At 41.7% G+C, this 17,003-nt stretch overlaps 2 protein-coding genes across 5 annotated transcripts in view; one reads left to right on the top strand and one right to left on the bottom strand.

Annotated features, from left to right (window-relative positions):
• Nucleotides 1–1,472: 1,472 nt before the first annotated feature.
• slc52a3-2b (solute carrier family 52 member 3-2b) lies at nucleotides 1,473–5,926 on the top strand. Its single transcript, XM_084026869.1, has 4 exons — nucleotides 1,473–1,588; nucleotides 3,119–4,179; nucleotides 4,387–4,510; nucleotides 5,199–5,926. The coding sequence occupies exons 2-4, from the start codon at nucleotides 3,152–3,154 to the stop codon at nucleotides 5,409–5,411; spliced, it is 1,365 nt and encodes a 454-aa protein (XP_083882995.1). The 5' UTR covers nucleotides 1,473–1,588; nucleotides 3,119–3,151; the 3' UTR covers nucleotides 5,412–5,926.
• A 10,893-nt stretch (nucleotides 5,927–16,819) lies between these two features.
• Nucleotides 16,820–17,003, bottom strand: part of LOC311024710 (nuclear factor of activated T-cells, cytoplasmic 1-like) — a 54,454-nt gene continuing 54,270 nt past the window's right edge. For all 4 annotated transcript variants that reach the window (XM_084027254.1, XM_084027252.1, XM_084027255.1 and 1 more), the window contains one exon: nucleotides 16,820–16,972. In XM_084027254.1, coding sequence (XP_083883380.1) covers nucleotides 16,917–16,972 — 56 coding nt within the window. In that variant the 3' untranslated portion in view covers nucleotides 16,820–16,916. The remainder of the gene's footprint in view (nucleotides 16,973–17,003) is intronic.

Here is a 17,003-nt window from a genome sequence, read left to right as displayed (position 1 = left end):
AAAGACACATCAGGAGGCCACTGTGCTCCCACACCTCCGAGCAGAGTAACCCTCAGCTCACTTTCTCTCACCAGAACTGACTTTGCTTTTTCCCCACAAGCAGGTAGGTGGTGTCTCGTCTTATCTAGAATGATGAATAGATGTGATTTACAACTTTCAGATAGCTTATTGTGTATCGACAAATGAGGAATTCAATTGTCCAGTTTAGAGTTTTGTAAAACACACACACAGACAAATCCTTATCCTTAGCAATGGTCCTCCTCTAATGCAACTGTATAGGATTAGAATTGTTTGAGTATTCTCCTTTTGGAAAAGTGCACTTTGCAATACGCATTTTTAATGATACCTAAACATTTTATGACACAAACTTTCTCACATTCATTTCAAATCACTTTAATGTAGGTCACGTTTTCATCTATTTAATGTGTAATTGCAATTTAAGATCTCAGTGTCAATACACAGTATTTTCACACTATTTTCAATATTATATAGGCTATATGAGAAAGCAACTTTGAAGCAAATTTAATGTTTATAAAATGGATTCTTCTACATTCTTAGCTTCACCAAGGCAGCTCCCAACCCTCCTGTTTGTAGCTGACAACCTTGCAAAAACGCAACGCTTTGACTGTCTGTGGACAATATTATGACAGGTGCGTGTGAGCTTGCAGAAAAGCATTCTGGTTTGTGTTTCTGAGAATGTAGTAAAATCTGACTACCAGTGTTGTTAAATGAAATCAAGAATTATTAAAAATTATAATTTTGACCTGATGATGGTGCTCGACAAAAACGGAAAGGATCACCAAAGTTCTTCTGGCATGAATGTGTGCACCAGACTTTGTGGCAATTCATTCAAAAGACAAAAGGATCACCAGGGTGGACAGAGGAGATAGACCTCATGGGTTTTTGTTTGCAGGGTAGATGAATAGACGCCACGCTGTGTGTTCTGAGCTTTTCGACTTAACAAACTGGTCTTTTCAGTTGAGTAATTGTATCATCCAAGATGATTGTGAAACAAGGGATGCAACCCGAAAGAGCTGCTGGCTCAGTGAAAAACCAAAAGAGGCTCTGCAGGCTATAAGAAACGCACCGAGTCGGGGACGGTGGAATAGAAGGAAAGTCTGTGTGGTTTTCTAATATTTCATACATAAGTTAACTGAGTGTGAAACCAAAAGCCGGTTCACTAGTCCGACTCCACATTGCAGCCTGTGTGTTTAGAGGAGAACAGGCCTCAAGGCCGTATGGCTGGGGGAGGGAGCACAAAGAGGAGGAGCTCTTCTCCCTCACACAGACCACATGGCCGCATGACTTTCAAACTGCCCTCCAATAGAAGGAGAGAAGTGTCATTTGAGGACATGCGCGCCTGTGCAGCTCCTCCCCTGTCAAGTGCAGCAGCAGCAGAGACACGGAAGCAGAATGGTAGCATGTGTGTGTGTGTGTGTGAATGGGTGTGTGGGGGGAGGGAAATGCGTACACTTTCCCACACCCACACGGCAGCTGATTTAACAGAAATAACGTTGATCACAATGGAGTGACAGTTTATGAAACGAAAGAGGGAAGAGGAGAGCTTCTGGGTTTAGCTCTGAACAAGGTAAGATGGGATGTTTGGACTCCCTAGATCTGTGGAAGGTGTATGTATGGAGGATGTTGGTAGTTCTTTGGTTATCCTACAACCACAAGGTTAAACTCTTTGCCCATAAGCTTCCCTTAGAGGGATGAAAATGAACCAGGATGCCTGTGTAGGTTTTAGATATTGTATTTAGAAGCAGGTAGCAAGAATCATGTTTAACGACTGTGGTTTGTTTCAGTAACAGAAAGTAATAGGCAAACTTATTCCATATAGTGTATCTGTTTATGTCACAGCCACATGGGGCTTTTAATGGGAGCAGTGTGTCAGTGTGGGAAAGGTCAGGCATCCTCACAGCACATGACAGAGGTTTGGAGTGTAAAGTAGAGTAAAGGGAGACCAGGAAGGTTACTCGCTGCCACATGGGGATATGCTTTTGTACTCAGAAACACATGACATTCAGCTGTGCTCAAATGTAGTTAGTAAACATCAACAACTAGTGGATGGGTTATAGTGAAACTTGGTACAAACATGTATGTCTCTCTATGGATGTACCAGAGATGGGTGTAAGTCACACATATAAAGGTCTCAAGTCTTAACCTTCAAGTCTCAAGCAAGTCCCAAGTCATTTTTGTGAGAGTCGAGTCAAGTCAAGTCAAGTCATAGCTTAGGTCAAGCAAGTCACAAGTCAAGTCATAGAAATATAATAAGCTGAAAGACAACCATCTTAAAACTTTAAGAGACTGCAGCCTAAGTTTTATGTAGCCTTCCTTTGCACAAAAGGGCTAACAAATAGAGGAAGGGGATATAAGGCTAAAGAATAATTATAAATACTCACTAGGACCAGCGGGATCAGAATTACTAGGAACGAGTACAGGGCCAGGTGTACCTAACAATAATTACCGGACAGAGTCAACACAGTAGTTTATCTTGGGAAGGGCAGCAAACCATTCCTTTTATTTACAACAAACGTTAGATTAAAAAGAATGTTGAAGCTAGCTAGAGACGTTTCTTAATTTTCTTTGTGTAGACGGAAATGGCGGATGAAATTTGACGTGGTGCTGGATGTGTCGGATATTTTTGCGCTGCAAACGGCAAATGGTTTCTCTTGTTGAGTGGAATATCTTTAAATCCAAATTTTATAATTTTGGGAACACTGGCTGTGGCACAGTGGTGCCGGAACTAGTTTGAAAGTGGGGGTCCAAAAAAAAAATAACTAGATAAGATAAGATGGCCTACAGCAGGGCATATATTTAATTAGTAATACGTTTGGTGTGTGATTAAATACCTGTGACATTCCTATGTCAACATGCCAAACAATAAGGTAATCGTGTTTAAACACCTGTGTTTCTTAAATCGTTTGCTAAAACATTCCGCTGTGTCTGAGGACAGTGAGAGGTGAGTTGAAATAATTTAATACATTTATTTTTTTTAGCATATCCATCAAAGGCTCAGACACCAATTTTTAAAAATATATCAGCTGGTCATTATCTATGTTTTTTCTAGATTTTGGTGAAGTTGATAAAACTGTCCCATCATGTGCCTGGATTTCAGATTCCCTGAGTGACCCTCGCCTCTGCCTCCGTCATGTCGATGCTGACTCACGTGCTGGCGTGCCTCTTCGGCATGGGATCCTGGGTGGCCATCAACGGGATGTGGGTGGAGCTGCCCCTGGTCGTATCGGAGCTCCCGGAGGGCTGGTATCTGCCATCGTACCTCACGATCATCATCCAGATGGCCAACATAGGTCCTCTATTCATCACTCTGATGCACCGCTTCCGCCCGGGGGTGCTAGGGGAGCGGCCAGTCATCTACTGCATTGTGGGGTTGGGGATCGTCGCTACATTCCTGCTGGCGTTCTTCTGGAAGCACACGGTGACGATGGGGGGGGGCTCTTTGCACAGCGTGCCCCTGCTGGTGTTGAGCTTCCTGCTCTCCGTGGTGGACTGCACCTCCTCTGTTACGTTTCTGCCTTTCATGATGCGCCTGCCTCCACAGTACCTCACCACGTACTTTGCCGGCGAAGGCCTCAGCGGCCTGGTGCCTGCGCTGGTGGCTCTGATTCAAGGTGTGGGCGTAGTCCACTGTGAGAACGCCACGCTGGCTGGTGCAGCCAACCAAACAGCTGAGGTTGGTGGTGAAAAGCTGCGAGCCGTCTACCAGCCAGCTAGATTCTCCGCCCAGGTCTTCTTCGTGTTCCTTAGCGCCATGATGGTCGTGTGCCTTGTAGCCTTCATCCTGCTCAATCATCACCCAGATGTGGCGCGAGAGAGACAGAAAGACCTGTACTTCAGTAGCGATCCTGACTCTGGGAAGAGAGAGCAAGGTCTTTCTCTGCACGCCAAGACACCAGAGCAGAAGCCTATGATCTGCCCACTGGAGGCCGTCCTGTTGGAGCCCAGGAGCTCTTTTGGGAGGGGGACTTATAGCATTCTGGAGGTGGTCTTCATCTTTGTTATACTGGCTTGGGTCAATGCTCTGACCAACGCGGTGCTGCCTTCAGTCCAGTCGTACTCCTGCCTGCCCTATGGGAACAAGGCCTACCATCTAGCTGCCACCATGGCAGCTGTTGCCAACCCAGTGGCCTGCTTCATCGCCATGTTTGTGCCGATTAGGTAGGTATGATTACTAGAACCAGCTTCTACATCTTAAAGGTTTTTGTCCATCTCTGGCCATCACTTGAGCTCGTAGATTTAAAGTACTGAAATCATTTAATCTCTTGTATTATGGCGTTTCATGAAGCAAAGTGGTTCTATATAACATAAAACATAACATAACATAACATAAAATGATCAGAAAATGCATCAATCTTTTTTGTCCAGGTCTCTAATCCTCATGGGTTTCTTGGCCATGACTGGGACTGGATTTGGAGCCTACATCATGGCCATGGCCGCTCTCAGTCCCTGCCCCCTGCTGGTCAACAGTGCCTCTGGAACTGCAGTCATCGTAAGACTTTCTTTCTTTCTTTCTTTGGACTGCAAAATATGTGACTTAATTGCAGTTAATTTTAGATTTTATGTTCCTCCTTTTAAGTGCTACGCCTAAGAATGAAATTGCAATCCACCTCTAAAGGTCACACCTTAATGTTCAGTGTGATTATCGGATTATGAGAATAAATTGTGACAGCTCTGTCTTGGCTGACCTGATTAAGTTGCTTAATTAGCTGTCACTCTTTTGTTATAACTACAATAATCAAATCTCGCCTATGAGCAATGAAAAAGAAGGAGAAAGCGAGAGGTGAACTGTGCAGCAAAAGTTGCTAGCAACTGATGAACACGAGATAAAAATAAAAGCGTTGACAGATTTTGACCTGAAGAGATGTTGAGAGTCAGCTTCTCTTCAGTTTCCCTCTGAGCAATTTGGGGTTTAGTAGTCAAGTCTTAGCTTAGATGTTGCTTCAACGTCTTCAACATTTGTGAATTTTTAATGGTGCTCTGACAATAAAGTCTAAATCTGTGCTATAAGCAGCCTGATCAAGTTGTATGAGCGCGAAAACCACTGGCAGCACTTTCTCCAGAGAGGAGGTGAACACTGGTGAACTTAAGTCAGTTTTGATTGTAAAAATATACTTTCCCAACCTGTTGAGGTGTCAGATCTTTGTAATATACAATATTGCCCTGTTTCTGTGTTGCAGGTGCTGGCCTGGGTGCTGTTTGCCCTGTCCTTGTCCTACGTGAAGGTCATCATTGGGGTGATTCTGAGGGATGAGGGCCACAGTGCCCTTGTGTGGTGTGGAGCAGTAGTGCAATTGGGCTCCATGGTTGGGGCTTTATCTATGTTCCCATTGGTCAGTGTATATGGACTTTTCAAGTCAGGTGATGCTTGCAACACCAAGTGTCCAATGTAGTGAATAAATATGTTTAAGTGAAACACTGCTGAACAAAACTAAACGATAACTAGCTCTTATTTTAGATGCACTGAAGTCATTGTAGTCATCATACTTGTTTCAACGGATCTGTTTACCTACAACAGTGTCACTCCCTGAGGACGTTTACCTCATTTGCTGTTATCTAAACATGATGGTTTATGTTATTTACAGATGTCTGTTTTTATTAACGTGTGGGGTTAGCACAAGGCTGAGATGACACCTACATTATCACTACTGTCATTTTACAATCCCTTCTCAATTCAGAGGTCATAGCCAGTTTACTTGAATTGTGATGTGATGTGAAAGTATAATGGATTGTTGTTGCTTTTATAAGAACTTGTGGTACTTTTGGCTTGAAATGCCTTAATTGTGAGAATCTGAAAGGTTTTTGCTGGTTTTTGGTGCAATGTTTGTACATACTAACATGCGTTGTATAAGTTACTTGTGTTGGGAAACTGTTCAAAAATACCAAATAAAACATGTTTTTAAGGTTGTCTTAATGAGTGCATTTTGGTTAAAATGATCATAAACATTCCCCTTATTGTAAGTGAGCTGGGGCAGAAGGTTTTATGGGTAGAGGGGGCACAGAGGGGAAAAAGGACCACAGCAGGGTCGATCCAAATGTCATGGAGCTGTCTTAAATATGTTCTGCTGTGTGTTTTGTTAAAGTGGAATAGCCATGTAATTAATAGTCCATCCATCCTTTAATGCAGTCATTCCCGAAGAATGGGTCGCAGGAGATTTTATTTGGGTCGCCAGATTAATTAGCAGAATTTCTTCCATATTCTTTTATTTAATATTTACAACTGCAGTACACATTTGAGCCACACGAGGGAGCCTTCATTTTTTTAATTGTTCTTCAGTGTCGCCTACTTTTACCATGAAAGGCTCGTACACATTCTGTTTGTTTTACTGATGAGAGGAAACACCTGTTGAGCCTGTTAACTCCACCTTAATGTATAACAGATGAGAGGAAATGAAGAAAGTTAGACTTCCTGTCAATGACGTCTAAATGCATTGATCTATACATAACAAATGTGTTTTCAATAATGAATGCACAAAAGAAAGTTGTGACTTATCAAAAACGTCTCTTCTAAATGGAGGGTTTATCTGTTCAATTTAATATAAGGTGATGTGGAGATGGTCTGGAATGTTCATTTATGCACAAATTCACGCCTCACATTTATAGATAAGGTCTTTTGTGAATTGGGTCGCTGTTGGTGTACGTTGTGCTTATTTACCCCCATATTTACACGGTATCATGATACAATAAGCAATTATTGTCTCAATATATGCATACATTTGTCATATGATATGCAGAAGTGGGAAGTGACAAAGTACTTTGTTGTATTATGTAGACTTTTCAGGTCTCAGTAACTTCTGATAGCTTTTTAATTCACTCCCTATATTTTAAAGCAAATACCTGTACTTTCTTTTCCTTACTTTTTCAAATAGGCTTGTTACATTATGCATTTGAGGGGAATTAATAATTACTTTTTTCTTATAAATATGATGTGAAATTCAGCTAAAGCTTGAAATAAAAAACAGCCAGTAGAAATGTCCTTCATAAGGATACTTTGAGTACATGCAGAGCCTGTACTGTCTCACTTTTACTTGAGTAATTATGTTGAATCAGTATTTGTACATTTACCAGAGTCTTTTTCAACACAAGTATATGTACTTCTTGAGTATGTCTGTACTTTTGACACCTCTGATGATGTGACATTGAACAATTCATTAGCATCGATAGCCTGCACATCTTTGAAACCAACACTAGATGTCACTGTGTGATTGAAAGATCCTCACAAGGAACTGAGGCTGTCATCTCAGCTGCAGTCAAGCTTCAATATTCAAGTAGTGCTACAGTATTGAATGATCAGAATAAACCATTAAAAAAAAGAATCCCAACTTTGTTGCGTCAAGTCACGTTTGCTAAATTGTTAAGGAAGAAAAAAGTTGTGTTTAAATACATGGATCTTGGATGTCCTTTGAATAATATAAAACCAACATAGTTTAAACCTGAGCATAAACATAAACTGGCCTTCAAATAAGGAATTTTTTTATTCTCAAAATTATAGAGATACTGTTCTTGTCAGTTTCGGTGGAGTGATACATCTGGGGAGTTTGTCCAGGGTCACGTCTGCATCAGATCCTCCTCATACTAGAGAGAGAGTCTCATAGCCATGTCGGTGTATTAATGTGTGTGTGTGTGTGTGTGTGTGTGTGTGTGTGTGTGTGTGTGTCCTTCTTCCACTCCAAATAGGAATGAGGAACTCATGGTCAGTCACAGTGTGATTCAGACCCCAGTGGTTCCCCAGAGAACATCTGGGGTCATCATCTCCTGTGTCTCACACTTCACCTCTTCCTGCAGTGTCCTGTCCATGTTGTTGTTTTTTCAACAATGATACAGAGGCAGTGAGACTCAGACAAGGTGGACAGTCTGCCAAATAATGTGAATGTGAGCGTGGGTGGCAGGATTAAAGTAATCTGTCGGGAGAAAGCGGGAGTCCTCCTTATCTCCCTGTCTGCCTCTCCCTTTCTCTCCTTCAGTCCAACTATTTTGATATCTCCTTTTCCCTACGCTCCTTGTCTTCCTCCATTCATGCATATGGCAGACTTTGTGACCGTAATTTCAATTTAAAACACATGAGGGGAAATCCTAGCCCGCGCTGCTCTTTAATAGGCCGTCATGGGATTGGAGTATGCAGAGAATGATTGAATTTTGTGAGAAGGCCAGGAACGATCCTGTCTCGCCTTCCGTTATGCAATCGACCATTCCCTTCTCGCAACGCGACGTCTGGTAAAGCCTAGAAAAGGAGGCGGAGGAGGAGGAGGAGGAGGGGAGGGAGTAGGGGCTGGAAACCTCAACGTCTAGACCAAACAACAGAAAAATATTTTTTTTCTTCTAAAATGACTGAAGACAATATGAAAGAAAAACTCAGCTATCTTTTATTAAAAAAAGAGCCAAATGAGACGTGATCCACCACATCAAAGGCAGATATGTTGAACTGAGCCACTTTTAATGGTTGTAAATGAGTCTTTTTACACTGCAACGCATGACATCCTATATTTCCTCAAAGGCGGAAACATATGGATCCCATACTCAGCCTGTCATACTGTTTTATTTAGATGATGGTGTCATGTCTGTTTTCTACCTTGACTCGCTCCACCTGCTCGGCCCACTTTGACAATATCAAGAGAGAAACTCCACTTACTCAAACACTGGAATTACCACTTTGCTCAAACTTTTTTTCACACCCGCTGTGTTGGATTACACCACAGTGATATATCCTTTAAATGAAGCAAGAGAGACTACCTTTCCCGTTAAGTCCATTATATTCAAATGGGCCAGGGCCTTTTTTCTTTTTTTCTTCTTTGCAACAAGACATAAAGTAATCAAAAGTTAAAAGCAAACACTCAAGGAGGCACTTAGCAAAAAAGAAAAGCTTTTATGATAAAACATTCATATACAGTGCAGGAGACAGGTAATCTTTGAGGATGATAGGGTTGTCTTGTGGTCAGTTTCAGTATAGTATGGCTTGGGGAGCCTTGGAGATGAATGCTCCTAATAACATCCCCGCCCACCCATCATCCAGCAGAGCGTCCAGGCAGAAGAACTAATACCTGAGTGTATTTCTTCAGTGGTGTGAAGTAGGCCTTAAAGAGCTGTTGGAGGCTGCAGTAAAGTAGGGTTCATTACCTTGACAGACTGATGACAGCTTAGACCGGCTGAGATGCGCCCATATACATAAATTCAAAAATCAAGGCTAAATAATTTAATGCACACACTGTATGATCTTATATACATAACGTTTAGCTACAGTATGAAAAAATAAAGATAACTGTATTTGAAAAAAATGAGAGTGAGAAGATTTAAAGGTCATATTGATAACATTTATATTCAAATGAATAATTAAAAAAATACATCCACAGAGCTTTTAGAACGGTGAAGAATCAAAGTATCGCTTCTCATGAATTTTTCTTTTTTTTTGTGAATGAATCATCATTTAAAAAAATAATATTTTGTTTACCTCTGTGTATATGTGTGACGTGTGGCTGCGACTTCTAGCAAGGCTTGTGAGCCAATAGAATAACGACGTTGGTATCACGTGGTATCTCTGCGTAGTCAGGGGTCAAGAGTCTTTGGGGTTGCCAGTTAGTGTGGAAAAAACGAAAAAATGGCTGAGTTTGACGGTAACGTTACATGAATTTTGAAACACCACCGCACAAAGTAACCCAAATTTATAGCTACATGTTGCAAAATGAATTCATACCACGAAAGATTCATCACTGGACATAACCGAGTCTGTCTGGGTGTCACTCCACTTGACCATGGAAACCCAGGCTGTGCAACAAACTGGCAACCCATTGAGGGCGCATGCGCTTCGAGCAACAGTTGTGTTGTGATATCTAGTGGCTGGATGTTACCAATGTTGTCAATAGCACCTTTAAAAAGTAAAAAAATCCAACAAAAAAACAATATCATATGTTAATATTTGTGCTTTAGAGCCGTGGCAGATTCAGTTACCTTTGCACAGGGCCGGGCCAGCTGTTTCCCCCGTTTGCAGTCTATGTGCTAAGCTAAGTGCTAAGTGCACTGAAAATGTCAATTGTTGCTTTAACAATTCAAGTTAAAAAAGTACTCCCTGAATCAAGGCTTTGGCTTCAGTAACATACCTTGCTAAATCAATATTTATAGACCACATGAAATTTGTGGGTAGATGTTTCGTATGACGATTCAACCACCTATTTGGGCAAATCATAACCAAACCACTAAAACGCGAGAAATAACTAAAGCAGGCAACTCTCACGCCCTCATGTCGGGAAGTCGGTTTGCATTGGGCTGCATACGGGGTCAGCTTGAGGTCATACTGGGCATCCATTAGTGGCCTTATTTAGAGTCTTATTCCTTTAAGAGGAGTGATTGGCCAGCAAAGACAAAGAATCATTACCTTTGCCCGCCCCCTCCCTGCCAGCAGTCAATAATGAGGGATCATTAAAATGAATAGATGGACATTCCCCTTTTCTCCGGATCCTTATTGCAAAATCAGTGTCAGGGGAAATGAAGATTGAGCTTGGAGAAGGCGTCTAAAAGCCTCACAGTGATTGTCGTGAACTCATCTCCAGTGCCAGGCTCCTTTATCTACTGTAAGAGTCTGCACCTGCCTGAACTCTTGACTAGCAAGGGCTTTTACTGTAGCCCATTAAGAGCATCCCTAATGTGCGCTACAATGTACTTCAACGTAAACATTCTGCGTATGTACCGAAACATTTACAGCAAACAATGGAAGAATGATTGCTTCGGATGTCTTGGCGTTTTTTTTTTTTTTCTTCCATGGAGAACTAGAGCTCTCAGAGTGGATATTGAACACATGGACTTTGATGAAGAGAGAACTCACGTGCTGCGATCATATAAACGGACCATTAAACCCACATGCTACAAAAAAAAGGGTTGAGCATTTCACCTCTACCATCAATCTAAATTAACAGTCTTAATAAAAACAAAATACAACTACTAATTACCAGACTTTACACTAAACTGCTGAAACTTGATGAAAATAACAGTGTAATCTTATAATCTTGATGTCTTGTGAGCCTATAGTTTACGTGAGCCTTCTCTGTGTTTGTGCCTTTAACCTGGGGGCTTATAGTTTCTGTGTATGTTTTGATAGTTTGTTTATTGGAATAAATCCAAAGCGGCACAGATGAGAAAACGACTTGCACCTCTGTCTTGTCCTCCCCACGGCCAGGAGACCACCCTGCCGGGCATAGCTAGCACTCACCCCTGCTAACTGCTAACCAAAGGTCTAAAACTACGGGCTGCAGCTAGCTAGTTAGCGTGCTCATTTAAGTTCATATCTCTGCATCACAATACAGATAGCTATTTACATTCTGTTGATAATGTAAGTTCAATGTAAGAAAAAGTTTTTTCCCCCAGAATCTTTTAAACTAAAGATCTGGACAAATCTTACACATTGTCTCTTTAAAGACAATTCTCACTTTTCACATCTGTCCATATTCAAACATCTGTCCCGCAGCTAAATTTGTATAAATCCTCGCACAACATTTCACGCATCACAAAAGAGAGAGCGAATCAGGGCTGAATGATTGCAGATGGAGGAATAAAAGACGGCACAAGATTTTCCAGGCCCCATCTGGTTGCTTTTCAGAGTGTCTCTTAAAGTGTCTTTTAAAAAAAAAAAAGGTGATTTGTCTGTGGGTCCACAACGATGTGACCATGTCAGCGGGGTCATCTGCTGGTCCTGTCACATGTGAAACGGTCCCATGAAAGTGGTCCGCGTACACCTGTGGAGCCCTAACCCCTCCCAACCCTCAAGTAGATTTAGAAAACACATGTAAACATGTGCTTTAATAAACACACACATGGTTCTCATCTTCTTTCTTTATCATCCTTAAGGTAATTGATAAGACGGTCTGTGTGTGTAGTCAACTGAATCACCAAAACTGACTCGTGGGACCACAAGGGATCAAATGTAGGAGAGTCTTATGGGGCAAAACATATCAAAGGTCCCTCAGTATGGTCAAACAATTATCCCTGAAAGCATCTCTTAAAGCCACCCCCATGGTTCTCTCAACATGCCCGTCATAACAGAGGTATATTGAGGATTTACTGCTTGCAGATGGCCGATGAGAGACGAGGGCAGCGGCTCCGGAGCGGTGCCTATGCGCTCACTTTATGAAAAGCCCAAATCAAGGGCTTTGTGGGAATACGACGGGGGAGGAAGCGGGGCCGTAAAGACGCTATAAATCCGTACAATGAAACTTCTAAGTCGTGCCCTCCGCCAGGTGCCGTGAGCGCCGGGACCCCGGGGAGAAAATGGCACGCGCTGCAATCGTTATGATCGAGAAACACTTTCAGCACGTCTATGTTGTTGGATTCTGCAGCCATTCAGTCATTTATTCAGTCTGTCTGTCCATCAGTTAGTCACATCATTTGATCATGATGGTGAGCAAAATGAAGAAATGTGTACACCACATGAGTTAAAGCCAAAAAGGTCAAAGCTACCTTCATCTCAGCGAATAGCGATCCTACTTCTCAAACCTGCACTGTGACATCATCCAAGCCCTCATTCATTCTGCACTTTGAACGGCATTGATTGACATTTTGGAGGATACGCTTATTCACTTTTCTTGCCAAAAGTGAGATGGGAAAATTGATGGCACTTTATTTATGTGACCAATAAATATGAAGCAACAGACAGGAGACGGTTCGCTGAGCTCAACATAATAGAAACAAGGAAAAACAACTAGCCCGGATCTGTCCAACCGATGTGATTTCATCCCCACGCTCGTCATACTTGGGCATACAGCCCGGTGCGTAGTTTCTTTACGCTGAAGGTTCAGGTGTTCAAAACCCATTTATTTTAGGTTAGAAACGTCATTATGGTCAAATGTTGTCACATGGCGTTTTCTTTAACATGGGACACAAACACTGGTCCCCTGAGAAAAAGTCATGTGTATGTTTGATGAAGGGACTTCTTGCTCTCAATAATAAACACGTTGCTGTGAGCACATAACACTGACCTGGATGGGTTCTCATTGATCAATGTGATGCCCTTGATGTGAGACCAGGCTGGTCCAAAAGTAACAAAATCAGCACCTCATTAACACATTGTATATCATTGTATTATATTGTTAACTGGGGGCTGAATGGGGCTCTCACAGCGAGAGGGTCCTGGGTTCAATTCCCGGTCTGGGTTCCTTTCTGTTAGGGTTCTCTCCAGGTTCTCTCCGATGGGGATAGGTTCATTGATGAAATGTGAGTGTGTCTGGTCTCTACATGTCGGCCCTGTGATAGAGTGGCGTCCTGTCCAGAGTGTACCTTAAGGATCGGCTCCAACCCCCACCACCACCAGTAGACGGTAATTGGTCAGCTGGAGGAGGGGCTTGTCTGTTTGAAAGACAGCCGCTGGGCCAAGCGGAACCAGAGCCACAAGTAAACAAACATGTGGTGTAGTTTACGCGTTATGTGCAGACAGCGTGTCGTTAGTTGTATTGGAGAGTAAAGACCACAGCAGCATCTAACCGGACATTGATAATTGCAGGTATGTTTATACGCCTTTTTATTGTGCTGCAGCTAATTAGACATCACGCCTGCAAACTGACATTAGTGGCGTGTTTTTCCCTGGCGAAACACGGAACAAGTGATTTACAGAGCAGATGTGTTTGCTGAAGCAAAAAACAAGCTCTCTAATTTCAGGTGGACTTCAATAGTCAGGCACATAACAAGCTGTAAAAAACAATCATTTGTTTTCACACGTCAAGCTCAAGCTATATAACACTTCACCGAGGTACGTGTTGATTCCATCTCCTGGTCAAAGAATCATATTTAATTCACAGATAGAGAGTGGAATCAATCTTGTCATCCAACTCTTGGCAAGATTGCAAATAAGCAGAGGAAAAATGCAGCTCAGAGTGCCTGACAAACAATGTCAAGTGTATAAATGTTGGTGTGTATCCTGCAGAGTTCAACCAATCCAGTCCAGATAAAGCTTTTGAGTGTTCATGTTGAAGCATGCATTATTCACCTTATTAACAATATATATACATAGATATATACATATATATAAAATTACATTTCAAATATATTTAACATATGTCAATAGATTTTGAAGCTCCATTTGTTTTCATATCATGGATATTAAAGTGCTTTAGTTAGTCTCCCTGCTTGGTGGAAATATGGCACGGCATCATCTCTCCACTGTGTCAAAGGGGACGGCGGCGTCAGAGGAAGACGAAGGTAAGAAGGACAGGGTGCCAGGAAAAAGGGGCGTGACTGCATCTGTAAATAGTGGGGCTATTTTAAGGCTTGCCACTGGTAATACAGGGGAGCACCGCCTAGGCCTGCCTTTCCGTCGCTATGGAGATGGGCGCTTCATAACTTTGTCGGATGGAAAAAGTGTGGAGGACCGGCAGGTGGTACACAGGAGCGTGGCACACAGCTCCCATGGCGAGGAGCTGTTTCAATCATAACTACCCACCTAACAATACTCACTGGAAAATACACAGGCCTCTGCTTGTACTTGACATATCAGCAGCTTGTTGCATTTCATCCTGTTGAGTACGGAGGAAGGTTTGTTTGTATTTTCACTTATTTCGCAACAAACACATGAGACCAAATGCCAAGTGACCTTAAATACATAAACATAAATATTCATTCAATACCTCGATACCTTATATTTTTTTTGTCCCCTCCCAAAAAAAGTCCAATATTTTTCCTACTCTTGTCAATGTCAAACTGTCTCCATTTCAGGTTTTATTAGAGACATAGGTACAGGTTGGAACAGTAAGGTTTACGAAGGTCGGGCCATATAACAGAAGGAAATCACACAGCCAAGTTAAAGTGAAGGCCTTAGAAATAAAGCATAGCCATATGGGCCATTTGTGTAATAGTCAAAGAATGCTTTTAGAGGAGAAATATTGAATCCATTCACTATTTTTTTTACAAAATGCATTATCTCTGCTACATAGACCTAGCTACGTTTCTGCAAATCATTTCATTCCAAACAGTAAATAAAAAAAAAGTTAATGTTCTGTACACCAAAAATAATTGCAGACTTAGGTTATGTATGGTCACCATTATGCCATTTATTAATTCATTGTCGAGAACACATTAAATGCACTTAAAACACATTTCGTTTTTCATAAATATTTCATATTAAAGAGAAATATGTTTCACCTTGTGCCTACACGGAAAAGCATTTATAGAGTTGCAACGATCTTGTAGCCAAGAAAGAGAGTAAGGCACAAAACAGAAACCTTATTCATACAGTTTAGTCATGCTATTATACTATATGTCCAAAAATGTATGAGGGAGCTATATTAAGCTACTGTCAGCTAAATGATCCCCAACGTTAGTACGTGCATGCTCCAAAAGACAGATAACACGGAAAGGCCGTAGCTGTATGAAAGAAGAGTTGACATAGGTACGTTTATGACACAACAGTGGAAATAAATCTACAATATTTGGTCTGGAAGCAAGGAATCCTGCTCTGTTTCTACCGTAAAGTGCATAATGTTGTTGTTTTTGTCGTTTTGTACGGGGAACCACTCTACGCTAAAGTCTCCGACAGAAAAAGGAAACTCGGACAATAATTTCACCAAAGATAAAATCCTTTGGTTAACTCGTATCAATTATTGCCAGCTGTAAGTAACAGTCCTGCCAACTCCTCAGTGGAGTCGCCCAGATGATGAGTAAAACCGAGCCTGCCGCATACTTAGATTATCTCTGTGCCTATTTACATGCAAACCTGCAGTGCAAGAAGTAACAGACATCTATATATATATATATATATTGTCCAGGAGTATGCTCATCTAAATTTAGCAGGTAAGCATACCTTTGTTCAACTATCTTATAGCTGGGGGAGAAGAAACCTCTGAGACCTGCCTGTATAAGCCCCTCCACACAGGAACTCTTGCCATAGGATATGTACTATATATTTCTATGATTGTCTGTGCATCATTATGTCATGGTTCGGGTGGAAGGGATGGAAGACCGGGGGCAGGATGATTAAAATAAAAAACTAAAAATAGGCACTAAGGTGAAAAGCATAATGCGGGGTAGTAGAAATGGTACAAATCATATCAGGGGAAGACAAATGGAAGGAAAAGGGAGCGCTAAATAGCAAACTGCATGATATAAGCATAAGGCATACATAAGTACATTTTCAAATACAGGTTTATACAAAAGAATATCATACAATAACATTCAGTATAAATGAACAATGAGATAATAATGAGGAAGCAAGAAAAAATACAATTCTAATCTATTCACATACTCCCTACATATTTTCCAGCCTTTTATTGTTTCCCTGTAAACAAATCATTGAAATGATACAAAAATGTCATATAAAAACCTCCACTTTGAGTCACAACGAACCATTTGCATTTGTGCATCACTGCTGCTGTTGTCTGCTGTCAATATCACCGCTGTAAGGCACCAATTTCGGTTGTGGCAGACCGACCGCACGGACAAATGAACCAAAGTGATGAAGAATGACACTTATTAGCTCGTCCATGCATTAACATACAGATCACGCTCGAAATGAAGATTGTCATTTGTCACCGGCAGAAGTTAATCAGTCTCATTGAGCTGTTTGGTCCACTAAAGAACATCTGTAGTGAGTTAAGGCAAGCGTAGTTGGATACTTTGCCCCTGATATCACTTCCCTTTTTTGTCGTTGTAAATATAACATTCATCGGTTTGTTCAAACGGAGCTTGCCAGTGATTGTCAATGTGAAGCTGCAGCGAGCTTTCCAGCTGATGGTGATGATAATGATGGTAGTGGCAGATCCTGGTCAAAAGTGGATTCTTCATCTTCTGGATCTCATTTCCCCCCCTCTTTCTGTTGATGCTGCTGTGTGTGTGTGTGTGTGTGTGTGTGTGTGTGTGTGTGTGTGTGTGTGTGTGTGTGTGTGTGTGTGTGTGTGCGTGTGTGTGTGCTGCAGAAGACTTCTGGACGTCTATGCATGAGTGTGCACGGAAATGCTGGAGAGGTCGTTCCTGATGATCTCGTTAACTGTGGAAAGAAGAGAGAAGTTGCGGATCAT

The sequence above is a fragment of the Eutrigla gurnardus genome, assembly GCF_963514095.1.
Source record: "Eutrigla gurnardus genome assembly, chromosome: 14".
In the NCBI taxonomy this organism is placed as follows: Eukaryota; Metazoa; Chordata; class Actinopteri; order Perciformes; family Triglidae; genus Eutrigla; species Eutrigla gurnardus.
The sequence above is the reverse complement of the archived record's forward strand: the minus strand, read 5'-3'. Positions and strand labels throughout refer to the sequence as shown.